Raw genomic sequence first — 15,585 nt, 5'->3', positions numbered from 1 at the left:
TTTTTGACATAAGAATATAAATTAAATATCCCCTAAATACAGCTATGTCATTGTTACATTTCCGAAACATCCAGCCTGTGCAAGAGTCATTGCTGGATTGTCATAGAAGACAACAGCCTCGCAAAGAACCACAGAAATCATGGCAAGCTTGTAACCACCACCACCACACCAGACAGATGCAGATACAGCAGAACAGTATTTGTTAATAAGTAATCAATTAAATCAACCACCTTATAACATGAGCATATTCATTGATACACTTTTATTGGAAATGAAGAGTTTGCAAGCCACGTCTTGACAGTTGCACTTGTCCTGACTCAAGAATTCTGGGATAAATACCAAGTATGAAAGAAATTATCATCAAGATAAGGGAAAGGGGCAGAAAGAGATTCCTTAAGAAGCTAACAAAAAAATCCTTTTTCTTGTATCTGTCAAATTTAAATACAAGACAGAGGGACATCACTACTCAGGGCCAATTTTTAAATGCATCTGTACAAAACGAAATCTGTGCTTTGCTCAATTGGTCATTTATTCACACGGGCATTAGCAGGCAGCTTTAAAGCACCTTTTGCACTTCAAATCAGATAGCATGGTTGTCTTGGTCCTAATTGCTCTATTCATAGTTCAGTGAATAATGAAGAGTACAAAGCTGAACATTCATAACTGCATCAACTAAAATGGAAACTGGGTGTAAGTCTGGCTGAAAATCCCATCTTTTTGGACTGCTTGCAGATAAATTTTACCGACAATTTACTGTAGATGAGTTTGGTTCACACTTGAGCAGAATTTAACCTCCTACAAATATTAAGTTTTGCAGTAGTTCAGTGGCAACCAGGCACCTGCTCACACTTTTATTAGATGCCTGCTCCTTACAGCAACACTAAAAATTACATGGAAACTACAGGAGGTCATCTTGCTACTCACAAGCTACCTGCTTTTGGTAAACTACAGTTTGCATAATTCACTAGAGCAAAAGCAAACCTAAGCTTGCACACGTTCAGACATATATGAACAAGAATTTGTCCCCTGGGTGAAGGCAGAAGAAAAATACTGGACAGCTACTAAATGTAGCAATGAAATAGTTAAATAGGGGAGTTGAGTCACATGGTAAATGAGAGCCACATTTAAAGCTCTGCTGAGAAAGAAGTGTGAAAATAGCTAACTGCTTCTGTTGCATGCTTTATGTCTCCAGGGGTTTCTACAGAAACAAACGCTGTAAGATGCACGAACATCTTCCTCATGCTGTCTAATATTTTCTAGAGCACATCACCATAGGCCCACTTTTAGTGCAATCGTCTTAAGGAAGCATAAGGACTCCTTTGCATAATTTCCTGGTAAAGTCCAAACGCTTGATGAGCACATTTCAGGACAACTGGTTTTACGCTCTAGCTCCCTTACTTTGCTGTATGGTGGGACAGCAGTACAAGAAGCAAGTCAGAATTGCCACATCCTGGAGTTCATAGCAATTACAACACTGAACAAAATGTGATAGACAGTTGGGAACAATAATATGGCACCATGGTTGCAGCACATTTTTTACATCCAGTTTGGATAACAATTGCCCTTAAAAAAACGCTGTTTTGTTGGAAAGAAGATAAAGAAGCCAATGTATTATTCATTTGGAAACTGCTATTTTCCTTAAAGGTGTGTGTGAGGGGAGGAGGTAGGGGACCCAGCTCTGAAACTTGAGAACTTTTCATAACTCTGAAGCAATTGACAATATTTTAAATATGTTTTCTGTCTTGTCAGTGCTACAGTACACATCTAAGACATTGCTAGAGATAACAGGAAAAACAAGGCAATTATACCACTAACTCAAGCCTCACATATCAGTTGAAGTCTCTTCATAGAAGGAAATGCGGGGGACAGAAAAATACACCTTGATAAAATCAGGATCACTTCACTTATATAGAAGGAGATGAACTCACAAACATATTAGGGAAAGAGGTGCATCTGCTAGCCCAGTGAAAGCTATCCACACACCTTTTACCTTTTGTTCTTGTGGATTTTATTCCAGTAGAATTTTTAGCCTGGAGAAGATTGAGAGAGGATCTTATCAGTATCTACAAATACCTTAAAGGAGGGTGTTAAGAGGATGGGGCCAGACTCTTTCCAGTGGTGCTATGCAACAGGACAAGAGGCAATGGGCATAAACTGAAACTCAGGGAGTTCCACCTGAATATGAGGAATTTCTTCACTGTGAGAGTGACAGAGCACTGGACCAGGTTGCGCAGAGAGGTTGTGGAGTCTTCTTCTGGAGATCTTCAAGGCCTGCCTGGATGCAACCCTGTCTAACATGCTCTAGGTGACCCTGCTTGAGCAGAGGGGTTGGACTAGATGATCTCCAGAGGTCCCTTCCAACCTCAACCATTCTGTGATTCTGTAATTTTCCTCATAGTTAGTTCTCACAGATCCCTTAGAAAGCATCCACACATTCCCAGCAGCTTGTAAATCAACATCTGGGGTGAGAGAAGGGAGGAAGGAAAAAAGACCCAGAAGCCACTGCACATCTAACTTTGCCTTCATGATGAGGGAGTCCCACAGCAAGAACGTATCACAGCCTTCAGCAATGACTAAGGTGGCCATGAGTTTTGGCTACTTAAGCATGACTGATCATACTTTCAGTTTGGGGTTTTTTTTTGATTGTTCGAATGACACTACCTCTGCTAAGAGGGTAATTCTGGCAAACCAGAAATGTACTTTGTTATCTGTGGGAATTTAAACCGGGCTTTTCCCCCCCATTACACTAAAAGTTTACAAATTTTTAGCTCAGGAAGCATGTTCTGCCACTTGCATCAGCTTCTTCTGATAAGCCGCTACTGCAAGTCTAGAATTTTTGCAGTTCGTATCTCACTGTAAATCTCAGTTTAGGACCTAAAACAATGGCCTCCTAGGAAAAAAGGGTATTTCTGAAGAAAAAAAAAATCTGGAGGAAATAAAAACCCTCTAGTAATGATGGGCCAGCAACGAGTAAGAAAGAGCTACATGCAACATCCTCTTACAGGACTACCATCGGAAGATGCTTGCACTGAAGATTCTTGAACTTACCAGGAAGAACTGGGTGAAGAGGTGGGAAGTCTCAGACTTCTTTTAATCCTATATGTAGACATCTGAAACATCAAAATGATTCAGTGCTATGTTTTTATTCTATCTGCAGGATATAGACAGTGACCAGAAGCCTTTTAGGGACTATTATTTATTTCAAGAAAACACACAAGTAGATTAGACACTAACATTTATTTTTATTTATTAAAAAAAATGTAGAATGTATTAAATACAAACATTTGGAAAAAGCAATCAAGGCTTCACTAAGATGCCCAGGAAGAGGAAGACAGAATCCAGAAGCTTACCAGATTTAGTTTTTAAATTAGCTGAATTACTATAATTTTTCACTGACCTATTTATAGACAGTGACCATTATAGCTTTTTTTTTTTTTTTTTTTTTTTTTTTTTAATACAAAGAGATATGACTTGCCATATCTTCCCAATCAACCACAAAATGTAAGGAAGCAACTCTTTCCAGGTTAAAAATCAGAGTAATAAATACTAATGCATTTACCCATTACCTACATAGTATAACACTAAAGGATTTGCTTATAATCACACACGGATATCAAGTTTACAAAAAATTGATTATACATTTCAAATATGGATATCCAATAAGGTATTATAAACTTTATACATTTTCCAGTGGACATCAAAATAAGGACAGTGTTTTAAGGTACAGACACACAAAATAACTGAACACATCATCTATACTATATCGGCCTGTGGACTGGGGGTCTAGTCATATTCCAGATAGCTGAAAAGTCCTACAAACTGCCAATGAAAGGCTGGTTGGAAGACAGATCATGTCATGTTCTTCGGCAATGTTAGTTCCTCTCCTTTTCTAGGAGACTAAGGTGAGAACTGTGGCTGCTGTTTCTTCTGCAGCTTAAGGTGCTAAAGGAGCAAACTATTTTCCTGCTCCCTACAGGGCAGGACTACAGACAAACTAGGTCCGAGTTTTCTTAGACTGCTGTTGGTCTGTTACCACTCTCGAATGTGGTACATACTATATATAGCCCACTAAATAAGATCTAGGAGCAAGTGACTACAGCAAATACCTTCTCTTGTCTTTAAAAAGGGAAGCATTTCTACTTGCTGACAATATGGCACCTCTCTGTCTTCTCGGCTTACCCTGTATCTGCCCTAATTGCAGCGAAATGCACATTGTTGATGTGGCTGTATAGCCTTAAAGCCCATTTCTGGGAGCAACTCTTTGGGGATAATCTATCTATTAAAAAAGATCCAGTAGGGAACAATCTTAGACACATGAACAGTAACAGATGTCTCACATTCTGTCTTGTATTTGTCAGAATGGAAAAAAAGTAATTGATAACTTATCAGCACTCACAACATTAGTACTGCAAGGACAGAAGACGACCGACAAAAATGTTAGGGACTACCTATCAGCAGCAGCAGTCAGCAACAGGATGGCCTGACTGGATATCTACAAGGGCATTGGCAGAATACTTCTAGCAGCTACTTTTGGGGCACAGGCTGAAATTATACCATGTATCCTATCATGAGGACAGAGTTGAAAAGAGAGACCAACATCCTGAATTTGATGACACAGGATCGTGAATCCATGTGTCAGACCCTGTTACCGAAGAAAGTATTTTCTACTTGTGTCCACAAAAGCTAGTGACCTACCTTCTCCTCAAAACACAGAAGGCACTGCCAATCTGGGCACTGCTGTGCTGAAACTCCTAAAAAGTCAATTATTGGCAGACGAACATCTTCCAGAGGGGAAAGGAGGGGGGAAAAAAAAAAAAGAGAGAGAGAGAGAGAGAGAGAAGAAAAAAGCCAAATACTTCAAATTCTTCTCTTACCAAACAAACACAGAGCATGTTTGCTGGATATCCAAAATAGGCAGTGATTCATTTAGCTATAAGCTTGGAAACAAACACAATGCAACTTCCAGCACCTTTCTCAAGTCCAATAATATCCCTTCCCACAACACATACATAATTATTCTGCTCTCAACTGTGTTCAATACACTTAAAGCACTTACTGCACTGAGAATTATGATGGAGCTAGGACTTGGATAAAGTAGTAAGGCTAGTTCCACCCCATCACCCCCCCCCTTTTTTTTCGTTTTGGCAATAATAGATTTGTAAGATCTGTATTTCCTATGAAATAAAATATTTTTTAGAAGATTTTTAATAAGGCCAGGGCTTATTTGACCCCGAAAGCCTTACTCCCATTCAAAAAATTCACTGTCATTCAAAGCAAGCAGGAAAAAAAATCACATGAAGAGGAATTTGGTAAAAGGGTGGGAGGTCAGAGTACCAAAGATACTGAAAGAAATGACAACAGTCTGTTTAGTGTACTGACTGCCTCTCATTCTCAATACTCAGGTTTTAACACTATATATATATATATCATATATTTTTAAAAGTTAGATTTTTTTAAAAAAAAAAACTAACATGGCTGTTTGGGAGATAACTTTTTCAAACTTTGAGAAAAGCAAACCCTTTAACCTCTGAGTCAAAGACAATAAACCAACACCATGGCATCAATGCTACTCTCCATTACACCGTCAGAAATCAATACACTGCCCAGCATCTCTAGTTCGAAGTTAGTCTTAGAAACATTAAAGTCCCTCGATGGCTCCATTCCAGATATACATCATGTTACCAAGAGCAGAATATGGCCCCTAGTTTTACCTTAGTTTAAAATACATTTTACAAATGAATTCCTATAAATGTGACCACAGCAAAACATATAGTGGTTTTAAAATAGCAGAAAGTTAAATTCAAACACCTGAATTTTTAAACTAGTGAGAAATATGGACAGTTTTAAAAGAAAACAACAAACTTCTCAGATACAGATGTCTGTGAAATATACATGCACATACACACACATACCCTCTCACACAGACACTTACTTCACTCAGAGTGAAATTAAGATTATACAAGGCAATTTTCAAGGTTGCATTTAAAACCACAATGACAAGAACAGCATTTTTGAGGTAGCTAAAGTTAAAGAGCAAACCACAGGACAAGCAAAGAAACAGGTGCTCACACTCACACCCAGCCCACTCTTTGGAGACACGTTATCGTGTGCACACAGGTGTGTGTTGAAGAGGCACGCGTTCCACAGGGAATGCAGGTCAGTGGCACTGGAAACCTGAAAAACTTCTCTCCAGAGAAGTTTATGTTGGGAGACCAGATGCACAATCAAGTGGCCAGGGCTTAAATCAGTGCACATGAGCTGAGCTGTGCTAACAGTCTCGGTGCTCTCCGTCTGCGCCAGTTCTACCAACAGCTGTCTCACGTGCACTGAAGCAAGTACAACTGTGGCAGTTGAAGATATTATTACTCAGAGCTGTCTGTCCCACTTCTGCCCTAGATGCTACTGTTGGTAGAAAGGGACATGCACCCATATCTCACCTGCTGCAGTTTAGAGCATAGCATTTAGGTACAAGCCCATCTCCAGGATATTACTTGCCAATGGATGATGAATTGGAGCAGCAGAGGCACAGATTTAAGTTCCTTTCTTCAGGTACGATAACACCTTCATGAACTGAGCAGAAATGTCAAATAGCCACAGCTTTAATCACCAGAGTTCATCTCTCAGAGCCTTTTGGTAGCCTACAACAAAAGGAGCTGAGCTAACCTCATGGCAAATGCCAGGCTACATAGGCATATGGAGATAATAGCTGTGGCTGACAGACTGGCTCAGCCTCAGTAACTTGATCATGTTTCTGAGCACAGAGCTTGATGCTGCCCAAACTATACAATGGTATCAAATGCATTCACACACACACACACACACACACACTTAATGTAGTATTGTCATCAAGAAGCTTTCTACAAATCAACTGTTTGCATGATTACTGCTGGGAATCTCAAAGATGGGATGGAAGTTACAGTGAGATGTTTTTCAACAGGTAGAGGAAAAAAGAAATTCATCTTTTTATGGTTAGGTCTCTGTTGTGTAGTTGTTGTACGAGAGGGATGGCACAGACGAGAAGTTGTTATTCCACTGTCTTCCTCCAGTACTTTGCTGCAACTCTGCCTGCTCTCTGTATTTGCTCAGAAGATTTTTGGCTTCTTGTAGATCCTGAGAAGAATTTTCCCCATATTCTTCTTTCAACCATTGCCTGAACTGGAAAAATTGTATATAAATCACATGACGAAACAACACGACTTTGATGTAGAAATAATACCCCTTCCTGCCCTACAGAGACCCTATTCAAGATCCTATAAGAATAAAAACAAGCTGAAGAAAAGCACTCCAAGTTTCTCATGTCCTTTAATAGCAGCACAGAGTATGTCGGTACAGGTACACTGAGTCACTGAGATACCTTACTTCCCTAAAATGGCACACCAGCATAAGATTGTGGCTGGCTGGAGTAATATGCAGTAAAGAACACCCACTGCACAAGGACATCTTGGTCTTAAGAGTGCCCTCCTCCAGTTGCATCAACAAATGAGATGCATAATGCTGCAAGCTCCTGCAATCAGCCAACTCATCCAAGTCACAACAGGCTGCAAGAACTTCAGAAGGTTAAGGATCAGAAAGCGAACCACTCATATTGCCATTGCATCCTGAACCAATAAGCACCGTAGTAAAAAACTGCACTGCAGATATCAGGAAAGATATCTTTTGGAGGAAAAGGCTGTGAGCTTTATACGCTATAGGATAAGACCCTACATATTATTGACGTGAATGACTGGATATGGTATATGGTAACAGCTATACCAGGTCCATTTGAAATAAACACCTAGGAAGGAATGCAATGATAGAGCAAGCATACTGCGATGCTTTCCCTGGTCATGGTCCCAACTTCCAGTAATTCTCAGCTCGGGTACTTTTGGAGGCTGAAATAGTATCTTTGTGTTTCACAGCAATGAATAGATTTTGCTGCTACTAGATCACTTTCTGAATCCATAAATTTTTGCCATAAGATTACTGGATACCACCAACCTCCACAGCTGAACTAAATGTTGCATTAAATATGCACCTCCTTTTCTTTGGGACCCACCACTTGATAGCTCCATCTCACATTATGGGGAAGAGTAGAAACCACATGTGTTCACCTTCTTTATTCTACTCAGCTTTTTAGATCTTTATCACATTCTTCTCCATCATTTCTTTGCCAGCTGAAAAATTTTAGTCCATTTAGCCATTCCTGACAACCTTGTTGCTCTTTGTAAAAGCAACAAGTAGACACAGATCAACTGTTCTGTACCAGTGGAGATATCATTTTATGACATTTCTAGCCTCATCTTCTATAGCTTTATTCTGTTTGGGGCTTTTTATGAATAAATTAATCCATAAAGAGAATTTACAGGGACACTGGGAGACAACACCTCAGTACAGTTAACTTCCTCCCCTATCCATAAAAGATCATAAGGTCCTAAGTCAAATCTGAAGCCTCAGGCTACCACATGGAAATCTGGATCTGGTGCAAACCATGTTATAACCCTAGGGACTAAATCCCTCTCTGTAAGATCAAAATCTATGGGACCTCATTCTAGAAATCCCATAGGGTGCCACACTATATAGGCATAGCAAAACACCCATAGTGCTGCAACCAGAAAAGTTCATGCCCTTGGCAGGTGGCACGATTCCACTGAAATCAGGTGTGTAAATGGACACCTGCTAAGGATGTGGTTGTTATTAAGAGACAGTAGGAAACTACAGCCCAGCCAGTGACCACAGGTGGATATTTCTTTTCGCAACCTATTGCCTCCCCCTCAGTGAAAGAGGCAAAATGTCCCTCTATCTGGATGAAAAAAAGAAAGAGACGTTACTGTCTTTATCAAGCTATTTGCATACAGCCTTAATTGTCATTGCTGTTAGCCCAGACCAATTAGAGTAGAAATGACTGTAAGGGAGGAAGGAGACAAGTCTGGAAAGTCCCCCTCTGACTTCTGTCTCTTAAAATCAGTTACTCTCCCATTTACACCAGTTCCAAACGATCCAGGAAACATTCAGTTAAGTATTTAAATAAAAAAATTGCAAACTGCATCATGCAAAACAAATGGTAATTTCTAAACTTGGAGCTTTTTGCAGAAGGACCACAGGGAAGAAATATAAAAGCCAGTCTCCTTTGCTTCATTTATGTATTTTGCTTTCCAGATTTTGTTCATCTCTTTGTTTTTGTTGATTTCTTAATAAGTACAATCCAGGAAAGCCAAGAGAACAGCAACATGCTGAGCAATGGAAAAATTGAGAGGACAGAGTAGAAAGTTAAAATATAAATGAGTTTTCTCCCCCAGAGAAGAACCATCCTGCATAAAAACTCTGCTCCCAGGAGGTGCTCAGTTACTTCCATTTATGTTAGAAAACCACCTTATAGCCTTATCATTGTTCCCTCAATGTTCATAGTCCTACAAAGCTCTAAAAGACCAAGAGTCAGACCTGAGACTGTCTTATACATCAAAATGTTTAAAGTCTCAATCACAGAAGGTACCACTGAGGGGAATGTAAGTCATAATGAGAACTAGCTTAACTTCTAGACAGCAAGGGTTTCTATGATCCATAAATCATTTTCTTGCTTACTATTCCAACTGGATGTGGAAAAAATATATTTATGCAATTGGTACTTATAGGTTGGTCTTGCTGCTTCATTCTGCACTACTCATTCTTCAGTTTTTAGCCTTCTAAAGGTGTCAGTCTTTTATGCATTATGTCCTCAGCCCACGTGAGTGAGTCACTGGATTGAGGGCATAGATGAACAGAGGGAGGTGTGTTTAGGTGTCATACTTTGTCTCTTCTCCCATCCAGCGTTCCCCAGCATCTTCGGGTCCAGTTGCATCTCCTTATTGGAGCAGGCTTGTCCAAGAAACCACACACTCAGCATAAAGAAGGAGGGCCAGACTGACCACTCAGGCTTTAGAATAACGAAAAACAATACATGAACTGAAATGAGGTTGTATTTCTCAGTTCACTTGTTTGTGATTCATTTACCTGATCAACATCATGTTTTTCAAACTCCTGTAGCTGCCTCTGGAAGCCCATGTTAGGATTGGCGCAGGATCTCGCTGCTCGAACAACAGACAGTGCATCTTCCCAACCAAAGTCTGTGATGGTCATGATGTATGCAACAACCAACGTTACACTCCTGGAGACACCTGCAAGGCTGCATGACAAAGAAGGTGCAATAAATAAAGTATAGCACTACTTCAGTTAAAGTTAAAAGCATCACTTCCCAACATCACAGCAGGCTGCTGTGTGCTCACCATGATGAAGAGGTATTACTATATTTGAGTTGAACTGATTTTTGCCACTGTATTTTCAAATGCATCAGAATAAATGTACAAGATCAATTGGATTCTGAATGATAACTCCTAAGACTGGTAAAGAAGGAAAAGGGTATTAAGTCTTCATAAGAGGAGAGGACAGCATGTCTGTTCTAAGCTAGATTTGATTTTTTATTAAGCTAGAAAGAATTCACCTGCATTTTTTTCCCTATACACATCAGAGCAGTGAAGTAAGAATTTTTCAACACCATGAATTTCACCTACCCAATACAGAAACATAAATAGGCTTTTTAAAAATGCTTTCAAGACTCAGGCAAATTATCCGTTTTATACACACGGAGACTGGCTAAATGACTTGATCACAGCCCTGTCATGAGTCAGTAGCAAAATAAGGATTCATGCTAACGGCCTGCATACAAGGTGAGCGTTCAAATCATGAGATGACTCTGACTCCACATAGAAATTCAGATATGTCACTTGGACATACAGCAGAAGGACTACAAGCAATAGCAAAGAGCAAGAAAAAACCCAGGGCAGGATTTCCTTTTCTACTCTTTAAGATCCTAGGAGTATCTCTCCAGTCAGGGGGGCTTGCTATAAAAACTGCAACATTTGAATGCTTCATCGGTTTAAAGCACAAAAAAAAGTGTTCAGAAGAAAAATTTTAACAATTCTGAAGTCACTAAAATAGCTATTATATGAACTGATCTAAACTGATCGTTAGGATTATGGGAACTATCTTTGGAAATAAAGTGATTAACAATAACGAGAAATAAATAAGACCCCTCCAGTCAGAGCAATTCTTGAAAAGACCTATCAAAAGGTTTGACTGGGGAGAAGATCAAGAATTCCTTGGGTTCCTTATATCTTCAAGCTGCTGCCCACTCCAGCAACTCAAGAGTCCTAGGTCTGCGAGGCTTTAATAGCACTTGTAAATCTTTGGGATTCTTCAAATGAAGGGACCATTTCAGTCCAAGAGGATTTTGCTACAAAATGCAGATGAATGTTAACTTATTAAGATAGTGAACATCCAAATAAAGACAATCTCTTCCATAGGTTTTTTAGCAAGTGATATACATACCAATGAACTAGACAGCCTTCACCTGTAAGCCGGCATTCATGGATAAATTTGATGCTCTCTCTGAAATGCCTTGCCCTGAAAACAGAAACAGAAGGGGAATACAGAAAGTGCTCTATTTAGTAAAATCACTACTTAGAAAAAGAGAAATGTATCTGAAAGCTCACTTAATGCTGTTTCTAGAATTTAGAACTGAATATGGGGCTTAAAAGGCAAAAGTTAGTGGTCGCCAATATAAAAACAGAATTGACTTACTTATTCTCCAAGCTACCTCATGAAGAAACTGGTATCTTGGGCACAACAGTGTGACAAACGTTAGCAAATGCTTTATTCTGATGACTAACAAGTCTGTATTTTAGCCTGTGTCTCATTCCCCTTCAGACTAGTAACCTAGCCTGACATCTCCTTGAGTATCCTCAGACAACGGGTGAAACTCAGAATGGCTATGTGAACCATTCCCACAGTATATTGTCTCTCACAAAGACGTATCCATTACCTGATATCCAAACTTGGTCTGGAGGAGGTCAAAGGCAACTCATGTACTAGGATATGTGTATATGTTATGTCTTTCTTATCCGCAGCCTCAAATCTCTCTTTGTTATCTCTTCTATGAAAAATTCTTGACTCAAATTCTGGTTACTTCAGCTCATTCAGTCTCCTCTCCTCAGATCTCAGCACCTCCCAAACTTGCCTATACATCAACTATTTCTTGGCTTATTGCTTCAGCTCCCGCAAATTCACCTAGCATTAGCTGCAAGGTTCCTCTCCTAGATTTTTCAGATCGCAGTATAAGCTGTGCCCCTTCTGTCTTCCCTTATTTAGGGCATCAGCCAATCCCTACTACAGCCTACTTCTTGTTAAGCAGTGTAGAAGAATATATGGAGAAGATAAAGACTCAGTATACCAGCTGAACAGCCACTCATTATCCTTTACATATACCTCTTCATTTTAACTGGGGTAAACCTGAAGGAAAGGAACTGACAGCCTCCACCAGTAGCTAACTGCAAACATCTCTGCAAATCTGCAGCTTCACTTCTTTGCACCCCTGTGCCAAGTCACTCACCCTGCCTTTGTCTTTTTTGGCTGCAAAGCCTTTGGGGCTACCTGCAATTCAATTACAGGTGCAAACAGCACCTCACAGTCCAGTGGAACTGAAGTTCAACTGTGGCCTTCGAGTACTCTTGCAATTCAATCAGTAGTAATACGTGCAGCACGTAGGCAGAAAAGAGAGCTAGCTCCTTATGAGGCACTCAGTTCTAAGCTTAGTGGCAAAGATAAACCTGAAAGCCTTCTGCACTCAACACCCATGAAATGCAACGTCCTGCATTCAAGATGTTTCCCCTCTGAGTGAATATTATACCACAAGGGTAAAAAAAAAACAACCAAGCAAACAAACAAACAAAAAAAACCCTCAGCCCCAACATGAGGAGCCACACACATACACACACACACACAAAAAAAAAAAAAAAAAAAAAAAAAAGAAAAGAAAAGGAATGCCCACAGAAAAGGAAGTTTCCCTTCCTGCCTGACAGGGCAGCTGTTGATACTATAAACTCTCAGAGCTGGAGGAGGACATAGGCAATGCAATGGAGTGATGGAGCTTGTGGAACCTGCAAAGCAATGGTGTCTAGGCTGATATATCCAAACAGAGAGAGTCCAAAGCCCAGGACTCTCTCTCCATGGCATTCCTTTCATCACTGAATAAAGGTAGACAGAACCTCTGGAGAAGGCTTGAGCGACTTATTTGGAAAACGATCTCCTGAGGAATGATGCAGTCTCAAGCTTTCAGATAGCATGTCAGCTCAGGATTTTGTTTCTCAAGAAACTGATCAAATTTGTGGGATGAGCCAAGAAGAGGAAGGAAGCCTTACAAATGCATTTCTGTTCAGCTATGAAACAGACTGCTACTCCAAAATGTTTTCATTGGCTGATTTCTAATAAATTGTGGCATGCTGGTCTGTCTGTGGGATATAAGCAGCATGAGTGAACTCAGGACAAATCAGACTTCAGGTTGCATGTGCAAGACCTGTTGCTATTGCACAATGAAGCAGTATTTGTCCAAGATTAAAGGGATTCAACCAAATGAAACTTGGTTAGGGCTGGCCCAACCACACCCCAGTCTTCTCATGCACCCATCATCTTTTCTCTTTTTCTCTAGAAAATCTTGCCAATAGGGCAGCTCCAAACACCAGTACATTCATTTCAATGGTCTAGCACTTCAATGTTTTGGATTAAAAAGAGTCAGTGAATGAGCATAGTGCCCTTGCAAGGTGTTAAACATAACTAGCCATGAGCTCCATACATTGTTTTATTCTCCCTTCCTTATTGCTGATACACTGTGAAGTGTAAATGTCTAAAGGCATTTATGAAAATTACAAGAAATAGCCATGCAAGTTAGTGCTACTTTGCAGAACCATGACCCCTCCTCCTCACTTACAGTGAGGGGGAAGGAAAGATGTGCTCTTCCCCAAACTATTACATAAGGGTCTCTGTTGGCTCCAGCAGACAGTTGCCTAAACTCATTTTCAGGGCTATGGTGCAAATTTATTTATAAGAAAACAGAGATTCTGAGGGCCAGTTAAGAGTGCGGCAAGTGGCACAGACACAAAAGAACAGCATATCTTATGTTAACCAGAAAATAGCTGATCAACATCTGTAACACGAAAGCATTTGACAAATGTGTCAATTTATCTGTGGGCTTATACAATTACTTCAAGACAATCTATTACAAGGTATATGGCCTTTTGTATCACAGCTTAAACTTGAGGATCTTCTGAACCATCTTCTTCACAGTGGTAAATGTCACAGGAAGAAGAATCAGTACAGTGCCCCTACCAGCCTGTGGAAAGTCAACTACATTTACCATTAACAAATAACCCCTAACAAGTCAAATGGCAGATCCCAAATCTATGTATCACAGCTGCTGGTCAGATTTCTAAGAGTGTTTTAAAGGCTGAAAACAAAGCATGCAAAAACAAATAAGAACCACCATCTTGGGGTTTATTTCCTTTAGCAATCTAAATGCAGCTAAGATTCACCTGAATTTCTTTTCTTAATAGGTTCTTTAGCTTCTCTATTGTCCCCTCTAACAGCCTGAGCAGAATGTTAATTTTAACCCCATTAGGTTAACAAGCTGGATGTTAGTTCCTTAGAAAAACATAGCCTAAGACAATTAGCAAGAAGGACAGGAAGGGAAGATATGATTTCTACAGAATTAACTTAGTGTAGTGGGTTCTGTGGGAGATGCCATTTCTGGGGAAGTTAATCATTCAAAGGTAAAATTCTCACAGTCCAGGGAAAACAAAAAACAAAAAAATGTACTGAAGTTTTAGGAAACACCTCAGATCTCAAAAGCAACTGCTTCATTCACATACTAGGGAGGGGCAAAAAACAGGAATAGAGGCAAACACCTGAAGTTTAACAAGGGAAACCCTGCTTATTTCACTACAACACATTCCCCTGAGGAAAGGAACTCCACTAAATAAGCTTACTACAAGTACATGGGTATTACACACATAAGAAACCAAAAGTTCCCCTCAGAAAAACCTAGCTGAAGTGAGTTAAGAGCTCAGTCCCAAATTCAGTGAGCAACAGACTTCAGCCAGACCCTTTCAGGCTGCCAGCAGTTAAAAAGGAGCCACAGAGCTTCAGAAACTTCTCCTGACAAACGTGGTGTTGGGTCAGACAGATAAGACTCCAATATGCATCCTATCAGTTATGCCTATTGGCCACTGCTAATTAAACACAAGGACCTAGAACAAAAGATGATACTATTCTTTATTCCCTAAGACCACCAGAATCTCTCTTTGAAAGAAGATATGTAGACAAAGATTTTGCTCAGGAATAGATTCCCTTTCCTGTTCTCCAATTATCACTCTCTCCTAAGAGGGCACACAGTACCGTAAAACATTGTTAGATAAGATTTTATCAAGTTCTCACAGACTGAATAAAAACAGCTTCTTCTGGCTTCCAGAGGATAGTATGTGAAAGGCAAGCAACATCACTACTTGCAGACATCATGATTTGATTTTTACTTGAAGTTCTGGATTGTATAAAGCAAAAAGAAAAATCAGTTACTCATCAAGTTTTATTTTAAGTGATCAAGGGTATCAGTATTAGAAGTAATGACGTTTGTTTGCAACCATCTGATACCAAAGTATGCATTGTGGATGCCTGCAGTATAACAGAAACAATACTCATGCAAATTTGTATCTTCTTACTGAAGCTTTAAGAGCTTTGGTACAGTGC

General features: G+C 39.8%; 1 protein-coding gene across 3 annotated transcripts in view; it reads right to left on the bottom strand.

Annotated features, from left to right (window-relative positions):
• Positions 1 to 3,222: 3,222 nt before the first annotated feature.
• Positions 3,223 to 15,585, bottom strand: part of DUSP22 (dual specificity phosphatase 22) — a 43,064-nt gene continuing 30,701 nt past the window's right edge. For 2 of the 3 annotated variants that reach the window (XM_062570038.1, XM_062570036.1), the window contains exons 5-7: positions 11,341 to 11,415; positions 9,967 to 10,138; positions 3,223 to 7,155 (exon numbers count right to left, since the gene is read on the bottom strand). In XM_062570038.1, coding sequence (XP_062426022.1) covers positions 6,970 to 7,155; positions 9,967 to 10,138; positions 11,341 to 11,415 — 433 coding nt within the window. In that variant the 3' untranslated portion in view covers positions 3,223 to 6,969. The remainder of the gene's footprint in view (positions 7,156 to 9,966; positions 10,139 to 11,340; positions 11,416 to 15,585) is intronic. The other variant, XM_062570037.1, reaches the window with a different exon arrangement.

This window comes from Rhea pennata, chromosome 2 (assembly GCF_028389875.1).
Source record: "Rhea pennata isolate bPtePen1 chromosome 2, bPtePen1.pri, whole genome shotgun sequence".
NCBI classification, from domain to species: domain Eukaryota; kingdom Metazoa; phylum Chordata; class Aves; order Rheiformes; family Rheidae; genus Rhea; species Rhea pennata.
Note: the sequence above shows the minus strand (reverse complement) of the source record. Positions and strands in the feature narration are given on the sequence as shown.